General features: G+C 38.1%; 1 protein-coding gene and 1 non-coding gene across 5 annotated transcripts; one reads left to right on the top strand and one right to left on the bottom strand.

Annotated features, from left to right (window-relative positions):
* Positions 1-205: 205 nt before the first annotated feature.
* Positions 206-16,132, bottom strand: LOC103718415 (AT-rich interactive domain-containing protein 5-like). Of its 4 annotated transcripts, none has more exons than XM_026809000.2 (12): positions 14,539-16,131; positions 14,406-14,445; positions 12,285-12,337; positions 10,985-11,030; positions 8,643-8,735; positions 4,821-4,944; positions 4,534-4,609; positions 1,476-1,542; positions 1,238-1,288; positions 954-1,046; positions 655-872; positions 206-574 (listed from the first exon to the last, which is right to left on the bottom strand). In XM_026809000.2, exons 1-11 carry the CDS (start codon positions 15,504-15,506, stop codon positions 768-770), a joined length of 1,716 nt encoding a protein of 571 aa, XP_026664801.1. In that variant the 5' UTR covers positions 15,507-16,131; the 3' UTR covers positions 206-574; positions 655-767. The 4 variants fall into 4 exon arrangements, with proteins under 4 accessions (XP_026664801.1, XP_026664800.1, XP_026664802.1 ...); XM_026808999.2 differs by having other exon boundaries at positions 684-872; positions 4,534-4,610; positions 4,822-4,944; XM_026809001.2 differs by lacking the exons at positions 206-574; positions 655-872 and having other exon boundaries at positions 960-1,046; positions 4,534-4,726; positions 4,822-4,944; positions 14,539-16,132.
* LOC113463482 lies at positions 12,687-12,792 on the top strand. The gene has a single exon (XR_003387771.1). It is a non-coding gene; the product is annotated as a small nucleolar RNA R71 (small nucleolar RNA).
* Positions 16,133-20,897: the final 4,765 nt, after the last annotated feature.

Here is a 20,897-nt window from a genome sequence, read left to right as displayed (position 1 = left end):
CCTCGACCTACAGCTATCGCATTCAAACGGATTAAACCACAGGTCCTACCACATCAATCCCTTCAAAGCAAACCCCTCGGGCATCAGAAGAAACACAATCCCAGAGATCAGCAAGGAAAGTGTTGCTACCGCAGCAGAAAGCCCTGGATCAGGGAACCAGTCCGTTGAGCTGTCGATTCTTCAGTCATCTACAAATCCCCCACTCTAAACAAAACAATCTCCAGAATCTTTAATTGCAAAGCAGAATACACTCAGAGATCAACTCTAGTAGCTTGTCCAGAACAGAGAAAATCATATTATGACGGAACTGTTGCATTCGAACCATCAGCCAATAGAGGATCATAACTAGAATCTGACTATATTTACAATATATGACTACAGGGAAGCACGCTTGGCTCAAGGACTGGTAAATCTACTTTCTTCTCCCTTAGTTGCACTCGCAAGTTTCCGTGACAAGGTTAATGAGCGAGACACCACCTTGCTGTTGGATCAAACATCAGATTAGCATGTTCAAATTAGTGCATGAACTCCAATAGCACAAGTATCATCTCAGCAACACGACAAGTTCAAAGGCCTGAGAAAAGAAAAATTGAAAGTACTCAGAAAGAAGTTACCAATTTAACATGCCTTAGAGTATTAAAAACTATTTCTAACCAGGTTTCCCACAAGTCAGTACGCAAAACCTGCAGAACATCCCCATGCGTTTCCTTCCATTTCTTTATTATATATGAGTAGATGATGGACTTTGGGAAGCGAGACCAGGAGTGCTATAGATCTGACTGATCAAAGGGCGCGCGTACAAACAGCTGGCCATGAAGGGTGACCACTGCTGAAGTCTGGTATGGATCAATTCGTGAAGGCAAAGTTATGACCTGCAGAAGATGTTAATTTCATTTACCAGACATTGCCGAATGTTATGGTCCAGATTGCCTGGAAAATATAAATATACCAACCTTTTTAAAGGGGGTGACACCCCAAGGATTATCAGGCTGCTCTGGATCTCCAGATATGATTAAACGGCCAGCAGGATCTGATTGAACTTGTACCTGAGTTCATCCAAGAATGAGCTATGTTAAGAACTAGAAGATCGGCTTGCAAAAGATTCAAGCAACAAATTCATAAATTTTTGCTCATTACAAACTATTATATCGTCTGTCTGTATCATGACATATTAGTGATACAAACACACCAGCAATGCATAAAAATAACTTTAAAAATAACAGTATTCATTCATTACCTCTTCACGAAGAAGCCCAGGAACTAAAGCATAGACTTCAAAGCAATCTTTCTACACAAAAAAAAAAAAAATTTGCTTTCAATAAATAAAAAGTTGATTGAAATCAAAGTGCTCAGAATGCTCTTGTTGCTAATTACACATTGATTGCAGAAGAATCTGGTGCATCGTGCAGTTCATAAAATAGTACATATGAAAATAAGAATGAATTGGAGTCCCTCTTCTTATAAGCTGAACTTACAGTTTGCCGCACATTTATTTTCACCCAATCAGCAGGAGCCCCAACATCCACAACTGCTGTATCCCCTCTGCCAACAGAGAGCCAGAATTTATTATACTTAACCTTACATCAAAAGGTAAGGCAATAGATTGTCAAACAGTAAAATAATATAGCAGAAACATAAAAACTGGGAAAGCATCAATGAAAAAATACAACAAGCATGTTGTCAACAACTGTTAGGATGAGACATGTACACATTCCCCTCTCAAGTATCAAAGAAATGAAGACTCAGCAACCCTATGAATCCAGTGCAAACTAAGTCTCTAGACAGCCTTTTTTAACCCAAAAATAACCGGGATATCTATAAAAATGTAATTTAGTTCGAATGGAAAAATCACACGAGGACATAAAAAGGAAAAATGAAGCTATATGCTCACATCAAGAAGATTGTCACCCCACACCCTCCCTAGCAATATTATCTGCCTGTTCATTGGCAGCCCTATAGACATCAGAAAAGATATCAACAACTTCATCAACATCTCAAGCAAGCAAATGTCCAAAGCAACCCTCAGCCTATGAAGCACAAACACCGGACACCGAATACGAATAGGACATGATAGAGATACACCAATAGAGCAAATCTTGAAAAGGTAGGACATGATACAGCTAAGATAAATCAACGAATATATATATATATATATATAGTATTCATATATGGCTACATACACACACAAGTATATATGAATGTGTTTACACTCAAAGTATCCAAAAAGCATAGCAAGCTATCAAAATAATAGTATCAACAATCCTGACTACAATCTATACTTCAAAATTTAATATTAACATCATAGACTATAAAATTGATCATTTATCATTAAAAGGTTAATATTAAAAGAAGAAAGAAAACACCCTACCCTTATTTTTTTGGAAGCGTTGGGAAGTATCTCAAGTATATCCAAGAAGTCTTCAAAGTGTTCTCTTAAAATTTTGAAAAATCGGATCAAGGTCTGCATTCTCAGTAGTGGGTAGTGCACCGGTACGTTAAATAGTACGGTACACACCTCGTACCAAGACAGCTCCCAATGCCTTTTCTTGTTTTTTTATATCAAAGTACCATCTAAAACTGAGCAATGCAAGGCGGTATGGTATGGTACACCCCTAATTTCAGGCGGTACGAGGTGGTTCTGCTTGGTTCAGACCAATTTGACTCATATACCGAACCGAATCTCAGTACCACCCCTTTACCTTACCAGTATGGTATCGCACAGTCAAAGCAGACCTTGACCAGGATACTTTACACAGTTATCAAACATGTATCTAGGAAGTTTCTAAAGGGTATGAATATACAATATGTATCAGAGAAGGACAAGGCATGTGATTTGAAGTATCATTACTAGCCCTTCACATTCAACCTACAAAAAGTCATAGACCACATCTCATTCTAGAGTTGTTCATGCACTTGCTTCATTATATACAAAAGCACAAGATTTGGCGCGAGTCCTTCACTGCACTCACTAGAGAGAAGGGATCATCTCCAATTTAGTTGTAAGGTCTTGTCCTCCTATTAGCAGCCGAAGTGTATGCTGGGTAATTTTTGATAAATTGATATGTGCATTGGAATACTTTAACATTTCAAATAAGCATTAGTCGGCCTCCGAAGGGCCATAAGCAGATATAGACCTAGCCTATAGCGGACACCAAAGCCTTCTAGCTCATAGCAATAGTAATGCTCCTATTTATTCCTCTATTGCTTTAGAAAGAAGGTACGCTTCATTTAACTGCGGCGGAATTCCATGCCACTATCTTCCCTCGACAACTTAAGTGTTTTCATCTATGTCACTATCATCCCTCAACGACTTGAGTGTTTTCATCTACCCATATACTAAGTAATTACCAATATTCAAACTCGGCATTCTTAACAACGGACTATAATGAAGAGTTTAAGAAGAGTTATTGATTGCCACAGCTTGTGATTGCACTGTATTGTCAGCAAGATGATGAAACTTTATCTCCTTGGAAAAGCAAAGCATCAACAAAGTAATAGCCTTCATAACTCCAACCAAAGTTCCAATCAACTATGATTGTTATTGGAAGGGGGGAAAATCATCTAGCTTTTCTTTCATCTCTGCTAAACTATCGAACTAGAGATCATATTTCACACAGATTGCCATGAAATTTTCAATGTCACTTCTTAACCTAACCAAAAGGTTAGGCTACAAAAGGATTGGGTTTACCAGGGCAAAAATGACTTGTCATCCAACTAAGAACTGATGAATGCATAAACAAAGCTGCATGAAAGTGTCAGACCTGTTAACTTTGCATCAGGTCCAAAGGCAAAAATCAAGAGCTTAGAAGAGGCATCAATGACTAGATGCCATCCAATTAGAAGAAAAACAAGACCCAACCTAATAGAGCTCAAATAAATAGAGTGAGGACCAGAAATCTAAGAACACTCGGGAGCTCGAGTCAGACGCATGGTTCGCCCAAACATGCTCCCACCCATGTGAAACCTTGAATAAATAAAGACAACATGCTATGCGAGAATGATTGTCTTTTCCCATGCTAGGCCTTAATCCTAAAAAATCAAGAACAATGCTAACATAACAAGAACCTCATACTCAGATTCATGGTAAAGCAATGATATTGACATGCAAAAATCAAGCTTGTCGCAACTCTTCCCTGACGTAAATATATGACTTGAGTTACACAAATATCACCTAATATAAAGAAAATGCATATTAGAGTATACAAGATTTAAATAAATTAACAACGGGTAAAAAGATCAAAGATTTAAAAATATTGACCTCGAAAAATAAAATTTATACTAGGTAGTAAATTTAACAAACAATTTATGGTGCCCTACATTATTGACCATATCCAGAAAATAGTCAGGTGGAAAACTTAGGTGTCTTCAATCTTGTATCTAGCTATGTAACTGGCACAGCAGTCCTCTAAATTTACTTCTGTTTGGTGAGAACTCTCAGATTCTTATTATCTAGCTATGAAAGTGGCACACATAAGTAGTTCTTTAAGTAAAAGGGAGAAAAAAAGCTAATCTATGGAAAGAAAGAAACTTAACTGTGGCTGAATATCTTTCATTCGTGCAACTTTAACTGCAGGCTCCAGGTTAGATGGTTTTTTCCTCTTGGCTCCACCTAAACAAATTGTAGGAACACATAAATATTCAAAGAAACTGACGATATCAAGAAGCAAAACATACTGATGCTTTTAAGATTTTTATCCTGATTCAGAAGAGAATCTGAACTCTTACCCTACACACAGACAAACAAAAAGATTAGATATATAAAGAAATCAACAAGAGTATGGGCACAGAAGTGTTTTGACACACAAATGAATGTCCATGCACCTTAATTATTGGGTCACCAACTTCACCATTACCAAGCAGTCGCTGAGAGTGCCAGCCCTGCATAGCACGAGCTGCAGCATCTCTTCTGGCTCTACCTGATCCTGATGCCTGATTCCCACCCCCCTGAAAAGATGACAAGAATCATGAAACCAGTTAAAATTCATGCATCTCTTTAAAACTTCCGTTGGATCTATTTATGTTGAATCTAGTGTATCTTCAACAATAATTTGTATATATGCAACCAATACTCATCCCTGAGTGCCAATGCCCAGGACAATACAGTATGATAGCTAGGCAATCATCATGCAAACATGGGCATGACACAGTATTTTACACCCTGCAATTTACAAGTATCAATTTGTACCAAAAAAATTACTGATGTTACTTTCATTAAGAAAAGGGAAGAGATAACACCATTCAATCCAACCATACTATATAAGTTAATTACTTCTACAACCATAGTAAACTAATAATGTGATTTCTCATATGGCAGTTATTCTCTTTTCTTTTTCTTTTTTTTTGTGGCAGCATTTTAGTTTATCGACTAAGTGAACAAGATAGAAGAAGAATGCCACATGGAAACAGATGCATAAAATGGAAGACTGACAGTTTCCAAAAGTCAAACCATGTTAGCACATGAAATAAAAGGTGTGATTAGAATCACATTTATAAGGGATTATACTGTTGGGATATGGTTTCGTCATTGGCGGTTATAGTTATGGTTATCTCCACAGGACCATTCTGTAACTGGAACAGAATCTATTTGTAATTTAGGTTGAAGGGGGAAGAATCTTCACATTCAAAAAGTTGAATTCATGACCAGCTGTGGATTCCTCAACATAGAACCGTTAACTCTTTCCAGTGTTTCTTTTTTTCTCTTTTCTTTTTTTTAGGGGGGTTGGGGCAGAAAAGGGGGTTTCGATCAATTTTGTTCCAAAGAACTAACTAAAATGAGCTCCTTCCCTTTTCCATGACTTATAATCAACTAAGACCTTTCCCAAACAATTACACACTACTTATAATTTTAAAGTAGATAGATGAAAGGCTTTTTGATAGGTCTTTGTATCAAATGATTTATGTGTCATGGCACATATCTTAGACTAATTTCCAAGGAATACACTATTTTGATGGCAATGTGATAAGTGACCTGACCTTTGAAACACAAAAAGAGAAAAAGAGAAAAGGATCCTACAAGCTCAACATATCCAACAAACAGTACAGAAAAGAGGTATCATCTTCAATACACGATGCAGATTTTATGTGAGCCAAAAACACTTTGGGAAGGTGGGGGAAGCACTTGTCATAGTTAAAAAGGAACCACCGACCACTAAAAAACCCTTTAACCTGAGAAGAAGTCCCAAATCTAAGCAATCACACTCAAAAAGCATCTTTGACAAGGACAAGGGATATGGTACAAGTTCTCTCTTTAAGACTAACAGGTAACAACTAAGCATTTTCCTTACAACTCAACTCAACTAAGTCTTAATCTTTAATTGTCCTTAGCTAGCGCCTACCCCTACCTTTTTACAAATGACTTCATTTTCTATTCTATCTTTTCTTGTATTACTACATATTCATCTCAACATTCTCACTTTGGCCACACTTATCTTGTGCATATATTGTTTTCTAACAGCCTAACATTATGTACCCTTAATTGATGTTTAAAATATAACATTTCCTTTAACAAATGACATTAGTCTGAATAGCTGCCAGTTTAACTTCAGTTTGTAAATTTGGAAAATGTGATATTTATTTTCCAATTCAATACCTTTTCATCACCTTCCTCAACATATTGTCCTACATATGTTCTGCTTATTCTTTCTCCATAATAAAAGAAGCTTCTTAAAGCCTCGCTGGATGTTCAACTTCTTCAAAAACAAGATGAAAATCCGCTATATTTGATCCAACTAGTTCAGTTGGCTGCACTAACAAGATAGGCAGCAAAGGCACTTCTACGTGTACATATAAGCATAATTTGTTAAACAACTAGGTTAAAGTTCAACAACTCCACATATATATGTACAATATGTGTAATGCTGCAGCTAAAATTACTGACATTAGAACGAATAAAATTTCCCACCTTCACAATGATCTGACAATCATCTCATGTCTTTGTTTCTGACTTCAAAAAGGCACCATAACTAGGGCTTAGAAAAATTGTACAACACCTTCAATTAATTTTAACCAAATTCTAAACTACAAGATTATTTAGGTAATATCAAATGGAAAAACCTGTAATCAGAGAGTCAGTTATATCCAAACATATACGCCAGTGATTAATGTGAGTACTATTGTGATGATGTGTTTTTTCTAGGATTTTCTTTCAACGATTCAACTAACATGAAGCCTGAAAATTCTAAAGATTCAAATGACAGTTCAAGAACTAGATGCCTAGCTTCATTTTAATGAAGATACTATGATAACCTACTTAAATTTTGACTATTACATTGACAACCATCAAGTTCAAGCATAAGCACAAACATATTCCATACAACTATTAATAATATAGAAAAAACAAAGAAAGAAACAGGAGAAACAATGTCCAGACGAGGACATCTGGCACCGTTGGACGACCCTAAACATGGCCTTGATCTCATTTTCTGCTGAAATTCTAAACTGCAAGGTTATTCAGGTAATATCAAGTGGAAAAACCTCTAATCAGAGAGTCAGTTATATCCAAACATATACGCCAGTGATTAATGTGAGTACTCTTGTAATGATATATGTTTTTTCTAGGATTTTCTTACAACGATTCAACTAACATGATACCTGAAAATTCTAAAGATTCAAATGACAGTTCAAGAACTAGATGCCTAGCTTCATTTTTAATGGAGATACTATGATAACCTACTTAAATTTTGATTATTACATTGACAACCTTCAAGTTCAAGCATAGGCACAAACATATTCCATACAACTATTAATAATATAGAAAAAAACAAAGAAGGAAACAGGAGAAACAATGTCCAGACAAGGACATCTGGCACCGTTGGATGATCCTAAACATGGCCTTGATCTCATTTTCTGCTGAAATGATTCTTGCAGTAGCCATCTGTTTCTTTCGAAAGAAATCTGAATGGATATACTAACATGTAAATGCTTGCTCAACAGCTTGACCAGGTAGGTCAATTTTTGACCTGTTATTTATACAACATCCCCATTCATGTTAAGGGCTTTAGGGCGCAACATATGCAGATTGGCATTCCATGGCATCGAAAAGGAAGGGAGAGGCAGTTTCAACAGCTAATGCAATTGTTTTACACACCACAGCAACTACATGAACACATTGTACTGGTAAAAATCTAGAAAGTTTGATATAAGATAAATGAAAACAATTTTATATGAAGCAGTGTACAATAAAGTGAAGCACATGAAATTATGGCAAATGATAAATGAACATGCTCAGACAGACTGCTTATAAAACCAGAAGAAATAGTTAAGTTATATGCAACAAAAGTTGCTTTAAAAGTTATTCTCAGGAGAAAAAAAATGGAAAAACAATTGAGATGATAAAGTCTTGACAGCAACCAGAAGAGACCCTGGTCAAATGATGGGCCTGAATTTCTGAGGAAAGAACAAAAAGAGAGGGAAGTCATGTTTCTCTGGATGAAAGCTCAAAGTGAATAATTTAAAAAGGTTTACTATGCCAAAAAGCCCAATTTTTGAAGCAAGGAAAAGGGTGAAGAAGGATCCATAATGGTAGCCTCATATTGTTGGAATAACAATAATAAATAACAAGAGCAGCAACAATAGCATCATAATACTTTATACTAAAACATTGAAAAGCAGGACTATAGCAATACAAAAAGAAAGGAATTCACCTGATTCTCAATAACCATAGCCTCAGGAAGATCAGATAGAGGTATTTGGAGCTCACCAGTACGAATTTTATGTTTTTCATACTCAAGTAGAGCCTGTAGAATAAGGGTAAAATATATGTGAAAGGCAATAAGAGGATAAACCACAAGGAGATCATAGGAACACTGCAGGATCATAAAAAGGCATAGCACAAGCTACAGTGTACTTAACAAAGAAAAAGAGGATCAACAGAAGTTACTGATGATCATGCAGTACATTTGATTCATAATGATGTAGAGTTAATCACACATTACAAGGAAAAACAACCGCCAGAACTGATGAATTGTGAACTCAAATCCACATGCTCAGGCTTGATGACAACATGTATGAATATTATACAGTCTAAAAGCGATATAAAAATGAAAACTAACGTGTAACTACATGAATGTCCTGATTGGACAGTTCGATAACTGCCTGAAAATTGAAATGCAAGAATGAGTTATACTGCTGATAATTGATAACAGTGATGCAGCATGACTACCAACAACGACACACCTAAAAAACACTCAACTGCCTAGCAGTGATGCTATTTATACAAGGGCTGTTAATGTGCTAAAGCATGCAGGAGCAAATCTAAACCCACTGTCCCACCCAAGGCAACTCTAAGCCTTATGTTAACTGAGGCAAGCCCACTAAGTGTTTGGTGGCACAGCGAAGGTGGGTTTCATGGTGGTCTAGCATGGTCAACTATAGCCAGCTATAGGTTATCATCTTAAATCATGATGTCCATTCAACCTCTTAATAAGTTTTTTGACTTAAAATATAAGTTGTTTAACTTAAAATACATTTTAGATACCCCTAAGGTTGTGGCATAACATCAATGGTAGATCATGACCCATGCAAGGACAAAAATCTCTAAGGAGATATTCTTATTGAATTACTACTTTTCATGTGCCCCCAATTAATTCATGTCATTTAATTGATTTGTTTACAGCTCACTTCATGCTGAAGCATGCAAACGCCTTGATCTCAACCACCAGAACCTGAAGCTTTACATTTGCTTACTGAGGGGAACCTAGGATGACCATACTTAAAGCATCTTTGAGGCACAATTGGATTGACGTCATTTTTAAGGTTATCTAAATAGTATGTAAGCAAGGTCTGAAGTTTTAACCAAAATCCACTCCTGAAACTCAGTTTTGATCAGTTCCAGCAGTTTAGTTAGATACGGTCAGTTTTGACCAAAGCTAAACAAAACTAGCCTACATGCCTTTTTAAATAATTTTTCTTTGGGGATTTATTATCAAATTTGGTATTCTAGTCATTTCTTTAAGTGCAGTCTGGATTGTGTTCATTGTTGGTGCTCTTCTTTTTTCTCAAGCTAAAAGAGGAGTATTGCTCATAATGATAAAACATGAATGACCCCTGATGAGTGAAATCCTAAATAAAAAGGCCCCTCCTAAAATATTTTTAGGAACACAAATGTGGATGTCTAAATAGTTCATGGTAACTCAAGAATATGACAAAGAACAGCCTGAATTCAATATATTTGCAAGTCATACTGAAAATGTTGAATGAAAAATCTTGGGGACTATGCACTAAAAATCTTCAAAATTTCTCAATATTATAACTATCTGAAAGAAGGCAAGCTAACCCCTAAATTTGTCCTTTGATGCAAAGCACAAGGCAGCTGTACTTGTACCATCTTTGAGGCACAACTAAACAAAATGCAGGTTAGGATCAGGTTAGTTGTACAGATAAGAGTTCAGCGGGAGTTCTAGCTCCAAGCATTTGGCAAAGCGGCTTTAATAGTGACAAAGTCAATTATGCACAATCATGGATTCATAGCACTCTCGGTCATCCAATATTAGCCATATATTGTTATGAATTCATGTCAAAATTTTGTTTATTAGGTTTCCTGACATTTGTTAACCAACTAACTTTTCAAATTCTTCTTGCACATTCACCTTACAAACAAAAATATGTCTAGGCATTAAAACAACAAACAGTTTGTATAGCTAGTGTAGCATTATATTGATGATGAATCATTACTCCCACAAGAAGAAACATCTCTAACACCAGATGCTTCTCACTGAGTTGCTAAATTCCATTTTATTCAAAACTTCAATCATTTACTCAAATTTTCTATGGATCACTTCATGCTCATAGAGCAGCAACTAAAGATTTTGCCCACATCGTGAATATCACTATCATCTCAACAAGCAGGTGCACAAGAATTCCACAGAAAACAAATCAACCTTTGCATCTTATATTAGAAGGGAAAAAGAAGGGAACATCATGAAAATATATCTTAATGAAAGCATAATACACAATAATTTAGTATCCAAAAAGTTTCCGAAATTACCTTCTCATAAAAACCTCGAAATGACCAAGAGACTGTTGTACATGTCCTGCATAAACAATGCCATCCAGGAGATCAGTGGAACATGACATCAATTATAGCTAATGTAACTACTTTGTTCAAGATTCTGAGTTTCGCTTATCCTGTAGCAGACTTGAGGACAACAATCATGTGCGACAAACTATACACTGTCAACCATGAGAAAACATATATCACCATCCTGGTACTCATCTTGTTGACTGCGGTTCAGATGAGAACAAACATCTGAATGGATGAGAGTGGCTGGATTTCTCAACTAGTGTAGAGATATATATACTAAGATATAATTGGAAAAAAAATCATTTTACCCTTTTTATTGGAAGTTAATTGAACTATTCAGGCACTGAGAGTGGAAGTTAATTGAACTATTCAGGCACTTCTCAGTCCCGCTGCTGTAGGATTTGGAACCAGAACATTTCAGAAAGATAGACTTGTGAATCACAAGTTGTGATCTTTATTGGAAGAAGCAACCAAAGAATCAATTCTATCACCCTGAGCATAGCACTATATGAAAGTCATTATACCTTCGGTTAAGCCTCCATTTACTTGGTTATGCACACAAAAGTTCAAGCATCATGATAAGATGTACGAACTTCTGATGCTCTTCCTTCTTGTTCCTTGTTGCATTTGTTTATCCCCTATTTAATAGTTTTTATCAATCAAATATCACACAAACTAGCAGTAAAAATGTCTTATTAGTGAATCATTTTAGATGTTGCTCATGTCATTTCTATTATGGTCAGAATATTGTTTCTGGTAATTTATGACATTTTTTGCCACTTGAATTGTATTATATGTAATTTTCAAAATTTCGAATATCAAACATGGGTATAGTACTTTAGGACTGTTTCCAAGTTATAAATATACTCATAGAAGCAACAAAGAACTTTCAGGAAAAAAAAGGGAAAAAGGGGGGAACACTCTTGTCATCTGTTCCTCCTGCCCAATATATTAGCAACTAACGACATAATTGAGTAACAAACCCAGAAACAGCAAACTGATTTTTGTCACTCCACTTGGTGGAAGAATTCTAGTTTTATTGGTTTGACCAGTTGATATCAACCAGCAAACAATGAAGAAGACTATACATGTAGAACAAGGACTTGAATGCTAGCAGGATTTTTAAAAATGCAGTTTGGACCAGTTTCAGCTATTACATGGTTTATATTATTCATATTCACTTGTGAATATTTAGAACATGCACATCTACGGTGCACACACATGCGCGCCCAGACAAAGGAAACGAAGAATGATAAAATCTTACTTTGGAGGTTTGAAGGACTCTCCCACTTGACGCCATAACTTGCATGATGTCACCTAGAGAAACAATTTGACAGAAATAATATTAGCCAAAAATCACAAAAGAGTAACTAAGTGAGTGCAAGATAAATCATTGAACACTGAACATCCTATAGCAAATGACAGCCCATGTATGTCCAGAGACAGTTATTTACCTTCCTGAATTTTCATGTTTGTTCGATAGTTTCTCTAAAATATAGACACATGTTGTCACATTTCCACAGGAATGAGAATCATAAAGAGAAGAGCACACAAAGGAGGCAGATGTTGCCAAAAGAAAGAGAATGCCACTAAGCAGCATAGTGCTGCTACCTAGAAATGTGCGATGAATGCATGAACAATGGCTAGCACTAGCTGCCATTTAGGTATTTGATGATGTGGGCATTTACGGATTAGGTCCCGAAATCTCTCCCAGGTTTCATGAAATTCTTCTCCCTCAGTTTGGGAGAAGCTTGTGATGGCACGTCTAAACTGGTTCGTTCTTCCTATGGAAAAGTATTTTTTAAAAAAATTTTGTTGCATTTGATCTCAGGAACGAATCGAATTGGCTTCTAAAGAATTCAGCCATTGCTTGGCTCTATCTTTAAGGGAGAAAGGGAATAATCTAAGTTTTAGAGCATCATCAGTGAAGTTCTGAATCTTGACAGTGGTGCAAATCTCAAGGAATTCATCTAGGTGTTTATCTGGGTCTTCGTTGGTGAGCCCATAAAAAGATGGGAGCATTTGGATCACATTAGACTTTATTTTATATTGTACAGCTGCTACCTCAGGTAATCGAATGCAAGATGGGAAAGTGTAAATGGTGGGAGTAAATTACTCCCTCAAGAGTTTGGGTTGTTCTTTAGCCATCTCAAGAGGTGGGGATGATTCTAATGTTCTGATCTTAGCTCGAATATTCCTAAGGGTCCATTCTATTTCAGGGTCAAAAGGTAATAGGTCACGCACTCTAGAACGACTCCCTTGCATAAACTAATACTTGATCAGTCAAGCATGCAATAAAAGAAAAACACATCAAATCCTTGTATTTGCCCTAAAATCACTAAACAGCTCCTAACTGGTTTGAAGAGGGCACCTAAGCCTCCAATCCGGTCTAATGAACTGAGTTGATCAGGTAAGCTCCCAGGTAAGTGGGGGGGTCACGATGCGTTCGCAAAGATCCCACTTAAAAACCACTTGCCTCGAACAGATGAACTGTCTCCCTTAAGGAACAAAGTTTGCCTAGACATCAACTGAGCCACAGAGCAAAATTGGTGCAACTTTCGGTGATCTTCGTCCTATTGAGCTCGAATGTCCCTAGGGGCCAACATCCAATTGATTTTAATTAAAGTGATAGCTATGTGAGAATTGATTCACCTAATTTTGGCAAGAATCTGGTGATGAAACCCCGTTCTTATCTTGTTGGGGTGATTGCCCTTACTATTAATGGAAAAAAAACACATTAAGAGGGTTAAAAAACCACTGATGAGGCTTCTGGCTGGCAGGACGGGACACATGCATTTACACGAATTTATGAGTATGCCACAAATCCAGCTATGGATCATAAGTAATGCCCCTCAGCATTCCATGTATTTCATCTATAGAATCATGGTGCTATATCTGCACATCCAACCAATACTCAGGAACTGGAAATTCTTTCATGACCAGACTATCCACTTGCCTCTACCAACGCATAAGCCAATAAAAAGTTAAAAACAACTTTAAAGGTCCAACAACTAATGGCTAAGCACTAACGAAAAAACTGATTGGCATTCAGTGCTTCACATAATCAAAATCAAATAGAAACACTACCACTGAAACCTCCTATTGATAAGAAAAGTTTTAATGCAAAAGAAAACTCTTAAACAAAGCCACCGAGACCCAGGTAACTCATCTTTTACTCCAGTGGCATTCCCCACAATATCATTAACAGGTAGATTCTTTGTGAAACAATATGCCATTGCTTCCAAAAACTTATCATAATAGCACCTTATACAAATACCTCAATCTCAGATGGTGGAATGATGATTGGTAAAGGCAAGTTATGCTATACAGTCTGCAGAAAATTTTTATGGTAAATAATTCATAGAAGAAACAGTAGCATTCATACCCTGTCATAACCACCCAATTTAGTTACTGATCTCCACAACCTGGCAAAGAAAAAGTTCAAAGAAACTTATTTCAGTAAAAACTTGCGCAAAGATGTTCAAGAGAAAGGCTAAAGATGATTATTTGAGACTTACTTGAGGCAATTCAGTCCTTCCCCATAAAACTTTGGTGGCTTGAACTCGATGCCCCTCTCCCTAAAGAAATTCTCCAGCTCCTTTATGAAAGCAGCCTGTTCCTCCTCAGTTCCAGAATCACCACCATCCAAGTAGTGGTCAAATGTAAAAGACTGCTTAGGACCCTCAATGCGAGCTGGTTGTTCTCCCTCAGCCTTTTCCTGTTTCAAGGGGGTCTCAATGATGCGATTATCTTCCAAATGAGCCATCTTCACATCTGACTCTAATGAGTTGCTGCCATTCTCTGTATGTGTGTTCACTGTCTCACTCTCCATTTTGGTCTTGACATCAAGAGCACCATTTTGTTCAGAATTACTCTCTGTCTCATTCAAAAAAGCAGGAACTTGATCGCCAGCTTTTTCAGAGTCATTCTCTGTCCGATTCATACAAGCAGGAACATGATCATCATCTCTTTCAGACTCATTCTCTGTTTGATTCATAAAAGCAGGAACTTGATTAGCAACTTTTTCAGAATCATCCTCTGCCTGATTAATACAAGCAGGAACTTCATCACCAGGTTTTTCAGAATAATTCTCTTTCTGATTCATAGAAACAGGAACTTCATCATCAGGTTTTTCAGAACCATTCTCTGTCTGATTCATAGAAACAGGAACTCCAGCACCAGGTTCTTCAGAACCATCCTCGGTCTGATTCGTAAAAACAGCAACTTCAGCACCAGGTTGCAACTCTGATGGTATGGCGGTCTCTTTGATGTTCTGCTCGGCTGAACCAGCTTCTAGGGGATTCGCTGCAAATCCAGAGTCGTTATGGAAATTAACCTCTGTTTGAAACTGATAGTTCTGCTCGTCAGCATGATTTTGCAGCAGAGACCGGAGGTCATCGTCTTCAACATCCGCACCTATCTGCCCACTGCCAGAAATTCCTGGCATTCCTTGCTCCAGATCATTGTGATCTTTTGGCTCGCTCATCTTGATTACTCAAATCTTCAACAGGTCAGACCAAGAAAACAAGAAATTTGCAGGCACTAACAAAACCTTAGCAAAGAAGAAAGGAACTTTTATAGGAACCAAGAAATTTGTTTTGCATTCTTCTCTGTAAAGTTCTTTCTTTACCCCCTCTTTCTTTCCAATCCTGCAAAGGCCTGGCAACGAAATTCTAACTTCCTTGATGAAACAGGGAAACTCCACAAATTTAGCCCTCTAGTGATGCTCAATTTCAACCAAAACCCTAATTTTTCACTCTTCCAAACTACCCGCTTCCAAGACCGATAAAGACCTAACGGCTTTTCCAAGGGCCCCAATTCCCGAAGATCGAAACAAATGCCCCCGATAGTAATTGAACCCAAACGTTTACTTGCAGGAAAACCCTAGCTCGCAGAAGAGAAGAAGAGAAAATAACTTAGCTTTCTCGAGATGCCGTCCCACGCGATGCTCTCACCAGCCGCCTTGGGCCCGGCCGAAACCTGGACTCTAGATACCCTTGGAGGAACGGAGATTGAAGCGCGCTCTAATGGTGTTTAGGGTTCTGCTCCAAGAACCCTAACTTTTTTTTTTCCTTCTTTTCGTCGAAGTGGGAAGAGATCGGAAAAATACGAATCCGGGCGCCAGGGCTTTTAAAACCCGGCAATATGTGAAAGTCCGGGCACCGTCCGGTAAGCCGACCTCCCCCCTCCACCAGGTTATCCTGAGTCCGAGACCAGACCCATGACGACCGGCTTTATCATACTGAGCAGCAAACGGGCTCCGGGGATCGGAGTGGTATGACGGTGAAACCAGTCCGTGATTTCGTTCACCGCGAGTGATCGTAACCGCTCACGCGATCGGGGCCCGGGCGGTGAGCTCCGACTTGCAACTACATGTGTCGAGGGCGGCCCAGCTCGAGACTGCAGTCAAATGGTATTTGTGCTTCTCCACCGTCCGATGAGTGATCACGAGCGTACGGAGTTTTGATGTGGAACGCCAAGAAGTTCGTGAGGCCTAAGGATTGACCCAAATCATTGACAAGTGATGCCTTTTTGAGCCAAATATTTCTTTATTGGATTTTTCTTTTTTTTAGTTTCACAACTATTTTTTTTATCACTTCTGAAATAATCAAAGCTTTGCCTTAAAATCAGCCTCTTATCTCTTGCGAATGTGAACACATCAACGAGAGTTACAGGGGTTGAGGGTGACTCAATTAGTCATTAGATACTTGTGAGGCTCCACATAAACACAAGATCTTAGCAATCCATATTTGTATGGTAGTGCTAGAATTTTTCATCTTCATGTTTCTCAAATAATCAAGGATGTAGCCTTGCAATAGAGCCCAACGAGGGATGGAGACCTTAAAATGACTCTAGATAATTTTTGATTAAATAAATATCAAGATAATTTAATTCATTGAGTACCAACGTAATTTTGGCTATCAAGCATTCTAACAATTGGGGTACGAGGAATGGAGTCAATAGTGGATCGTGATGTGTTTGAAATATATATTTTTGCATCAAGAGATGGTCGGCTAACGAAAGCATCTAGCTCTCGATGCGATGTTTGGACCAGATGTGTCTTATATTCTTACTTTTAAGGTTTTGCATATATTCCATGATGATACTTATTTACAAGAGACAAATTGTTGCATCTGTCTATTTGTACACATGGTTAGTTTAGATCTTCTTTAGATGTTAGTATATGTAATAACCCCAAAATATTTTTTTTTTATATAAAAAGGGATAGAATAGTCCTTTTCAATTGATATGAGGGGTAAAATTGGAAGGAATGAAAAGATAATGGCATAGTTGTAGATGCGTTGAAGTGGTAAGAGTAAAATTGGAAAGGAATCAAAAGTTAATGGCATAACAGTAGATATGTTGAAGTGTTAAGGGCAAAATGGGAATTTAATAATATTAAACAAAGGGTGAATAGTGTTTTGATGTGATTTAATTAGAGGGTTGTGCTGTCGGTGGAATGAAACCGAGAGAGAGAGGGAGTCTCAGGCGTGAAACAGAGAGGAAAGAAAGAAAGAAAAAGAGAAGAAGAAGAAGAAGAAAGAAGAAGAGGAAGGGGATTTAAGGAGGAAAGGGATCCCGGTTGCACTTCCAGCTGAAGGGAAAAACGTAGATCTCCTTCTCCTCTACGCAAGGACCTCGATTTCCAAAAAGAAAAAGGTAAATATTCGTCCCTATCTAGTCTTTTGATGACATTAGGCTATACAAAGGGTGGATATAGTCTAGAGGGGTCGGATAAGGGTTGTAGAGGCGGTTAAAAGAGGAAGAATCGGATTTTGACAAATTTTTCCGGCACTACGGAAAAACTGTGTCGAAGTCCCAACTTCGGCGAATTATTTAGGGGGTCAAACGACCTCCGATAGCAATGCATGTTACCTCTTTGGAATTCCCTATGAGTGTAGAATGTTAGGTAAAAATTTCATCAAATCTGGAGTTTGGAAAGTGGATCAAACCCGGGATGAAGTAACCGGCTGTCGGTCCGGGTTACTGTTCATCCGAGTGGGAAAATAAGAAATTTTATGCCAAAATAGGGTATTAAGCCTAGATTAGGCTAAGAGAAACCTTGTACTCGTGCAAGGGAGTCCCTAATACACATAAATGATGAGTTAATTAATAGAACAGGAAAAAGAGAAAGAAAAGAAAAGATTTAGGGAACGGGGGAGTTGAATCAATTAAAGTTCCCTATATTATAATTGGCACGTAGATTATGGCCCTTGATACAAGACTAAATGTATTGTAAATGCATGTCACAGTTGGGCAAGAAGCTAGGGAACAAGAGGAAGAAGTTCTCCACTGCCTGCTGTAGATTTTTGGAGGCGTATCAGGGCTGTGCCGGATTGACAGGTGAGTGGGAGTTTGTACTTTGCACCATGAGCGCATTCCTTATTCATTTTCATAAATGTTGCCAAGTGTGACTTGATTCCACTGAGCTTATTGATTAATTGTTGTAGTAGATTCCTCTATAATCTTGATTCTCCATGCTTGATTATTCTGTACATGCATTTGAGGGAGCATTGAGAGGAATTACGAGGGGTTGAAGAGTAATCAAATTGATTCCGAATTGTGAAATGATTTCTTTTGTAAATTGATTTCATTTTCTCTATTTCAAAGATTTGTAGAGCCTTTTTAGTGGTATATTGAGTTGTATTGCACTTCCTTGACCCTCACTCCTAACCCTGATGTTAGTTTATGATTGGGTCATGATCGAGTGAGTGGTAGTCTTGATCATACTCCTTTTTAGTAGAGTATTGGGAGGGTGCATTATGGCATTTATGCATGGCTTGGCAGTATCTGCAGGACACCTATAGTCGATGGGGTTGAACATCGGCCTTTGTGCACATAGTAGCCTTCTGGGTGGGCGGAGCCCAGTCCCTTCCTAGGGGGGGACACGGCCCTAGGCGTAGGATCGGCCGGTCCTACGACTTATATTTTGCTTGCCGCCGGGCATAGTAAGACCCCGCGAGGTGCAGTATGGCTTTCCGCGGATGTAGAATTCCCGCGAGGTGCCGTTTAGTATGTAGATGTGAGATGGATTTCTGTTCTGGATACTGGCCAGCATTTATATGATCAGTGTGGTGTCTTATCCTGCATATGCATGTGACAGTAGGGAGTTGTTGCTGGTTCGCCTGGGGCGTAAAACCCACCTCCCGATAGCTGTCTAGCATTTATGTTATCGGTATGGTGTCTTATCCTGCATATGCATGTGACAGTAGGGAGTTGTTGCTGGTTCGCCTGGGGCGTAAAACCCACCTCCCGATAGCTGTCTAGCATTTATGTTATCGGTATGGTGTCTTATCCTGCATATGCATGTGACAGTAGGGAGTTGTTGCTGGTTCGCCTGGGGCGTAAAACCCACCTCCCGACAGTTGTCTAGTGATGATTTACATATTGGTGTGGTGTCATATTCGATGTATGCATATGGCAGTAGGGAGTCATTGCTGGTTCGCCTGGGGCGTAAAACCCACCTCCCGATAGCTGTCTTGTTGATGATTCAGCCTATTGACACCTGATTTATATGATTCAGTACTATGACCTGTTGAGCATATTCGTGAGTAGCATATATGTTTACTTGATTATTCCATATATGCTTCAGATGAGTTGAGATTGATTGTGGTGATATTGATGACTTACTCCATATTCTCTATGTTGAGATCATTTTTATCTTGTTATTGATCTTGAGATTTCACCTCGAGCCATGATTATATCTGGTCTCATGTGCATAGTACTCTCTACTCCACTCACTGAGTATTTATATACTCACTCCCCAGTTTGATATTTTTGATTGCAGGGCAGGTATTGTATAGAGAGGAGCAGGATTAGTGGTTGCCTGCTAGCTGTGCCGCTCCATAGTATAGTATAATGTAGATAGAGGTTTATCCCCTTTTGGTGTATTATAAACCTTCTATTATATATAGTGCATAGTTACAGTCATAGATCCTGTTGTGGATATGGGTTTGACCATGGATGGATTGGGAAGCAGGTATATATATGTGTGCAGATCAGTTGTGTGCCTGTGATAATGTATTGCTATATATTGTCCAGGTTTATATGTGACAGATTATGTGATTGCTGCTCTGACAGGTAGTGTGTTATATGTATTGAGATAATCCTGACAGGTCACCATAGGAAAGGTGATCATTTTGTGCATGCATCATGCCAAAATTTTTCAGAATTTATGGAAGATTGATAGGTAGTAGGGTTCTACGTGGTGGCTGGTGGCCTTATGCCTACCCGCACCCTAGGACCGTCGCGGCGGCCCGCCGGGAACGGGGGCGGGGGTCGTGACAGTATATATTCTTTCTTTTCAAAATTCTACAAGCTTTCACCATTTTGCCTTCGAAGTCATTTGAAATCTTGATGGCACAAGCATTCACCTTTGGTAAAAAAATGTTGGGAAGAGAAGCCCAAGCAACACCAAATCCAAATAATATTAGTTTTCTTTGATCGCTCGTTATACAAATTATATGTTGCAACTTCAACCCTACTTGATGCATAGCTTTGTTGTAGATTTCTATCGTCTCTTTTTTGTTTATTCTCTGTTGGTTAAAATTCTTTATAACATCAACAACATTTCTTCAATTGCGAGGGAGTTGTGAGGTTATATATGATCATAGTCATCCATGTTATCTCGCAGATACATTACAAATATTGGATTCCGGTCCTTGGTATTACATTTATTTTACTCGATATAAGCATAAATGCAAATGACACCATCTTCCTAATTCCAAAAAGTTAAAACATATAAATTGATGCATTTCGAATATGGATTGAGAGATTTGAACAAATTGTAATACAATCAATGCATATGCCAAAATTTAATCAGGCATAAATGCAGTAATGGACGTGACTCATCGCCCAAAGTAGTTGCTTAAGTTTT

The sequence above is a fragment of the Phoenix dactylifera genome, chromosome 1 (assembly GCF_009389715.1).
Source record: "Phoenix dactylifera cultivar Barhee BC4 chromosome 1, palm_55x_up_171113_PBpolish2nd_filt_p, whole genome shotgun sequence".
In the NCBI taxonomy this organism is placed as follows: domain Eukaryota; kingdom Viridiplantae; phylum Streptophyta; class Magnoliopsida; order Arecales; family Arecaceae; genus Phoenix; species Phoenix dactylifera.
This window is presented reverse-complemented; position numbering and strand designations above follow the sequence as displayed.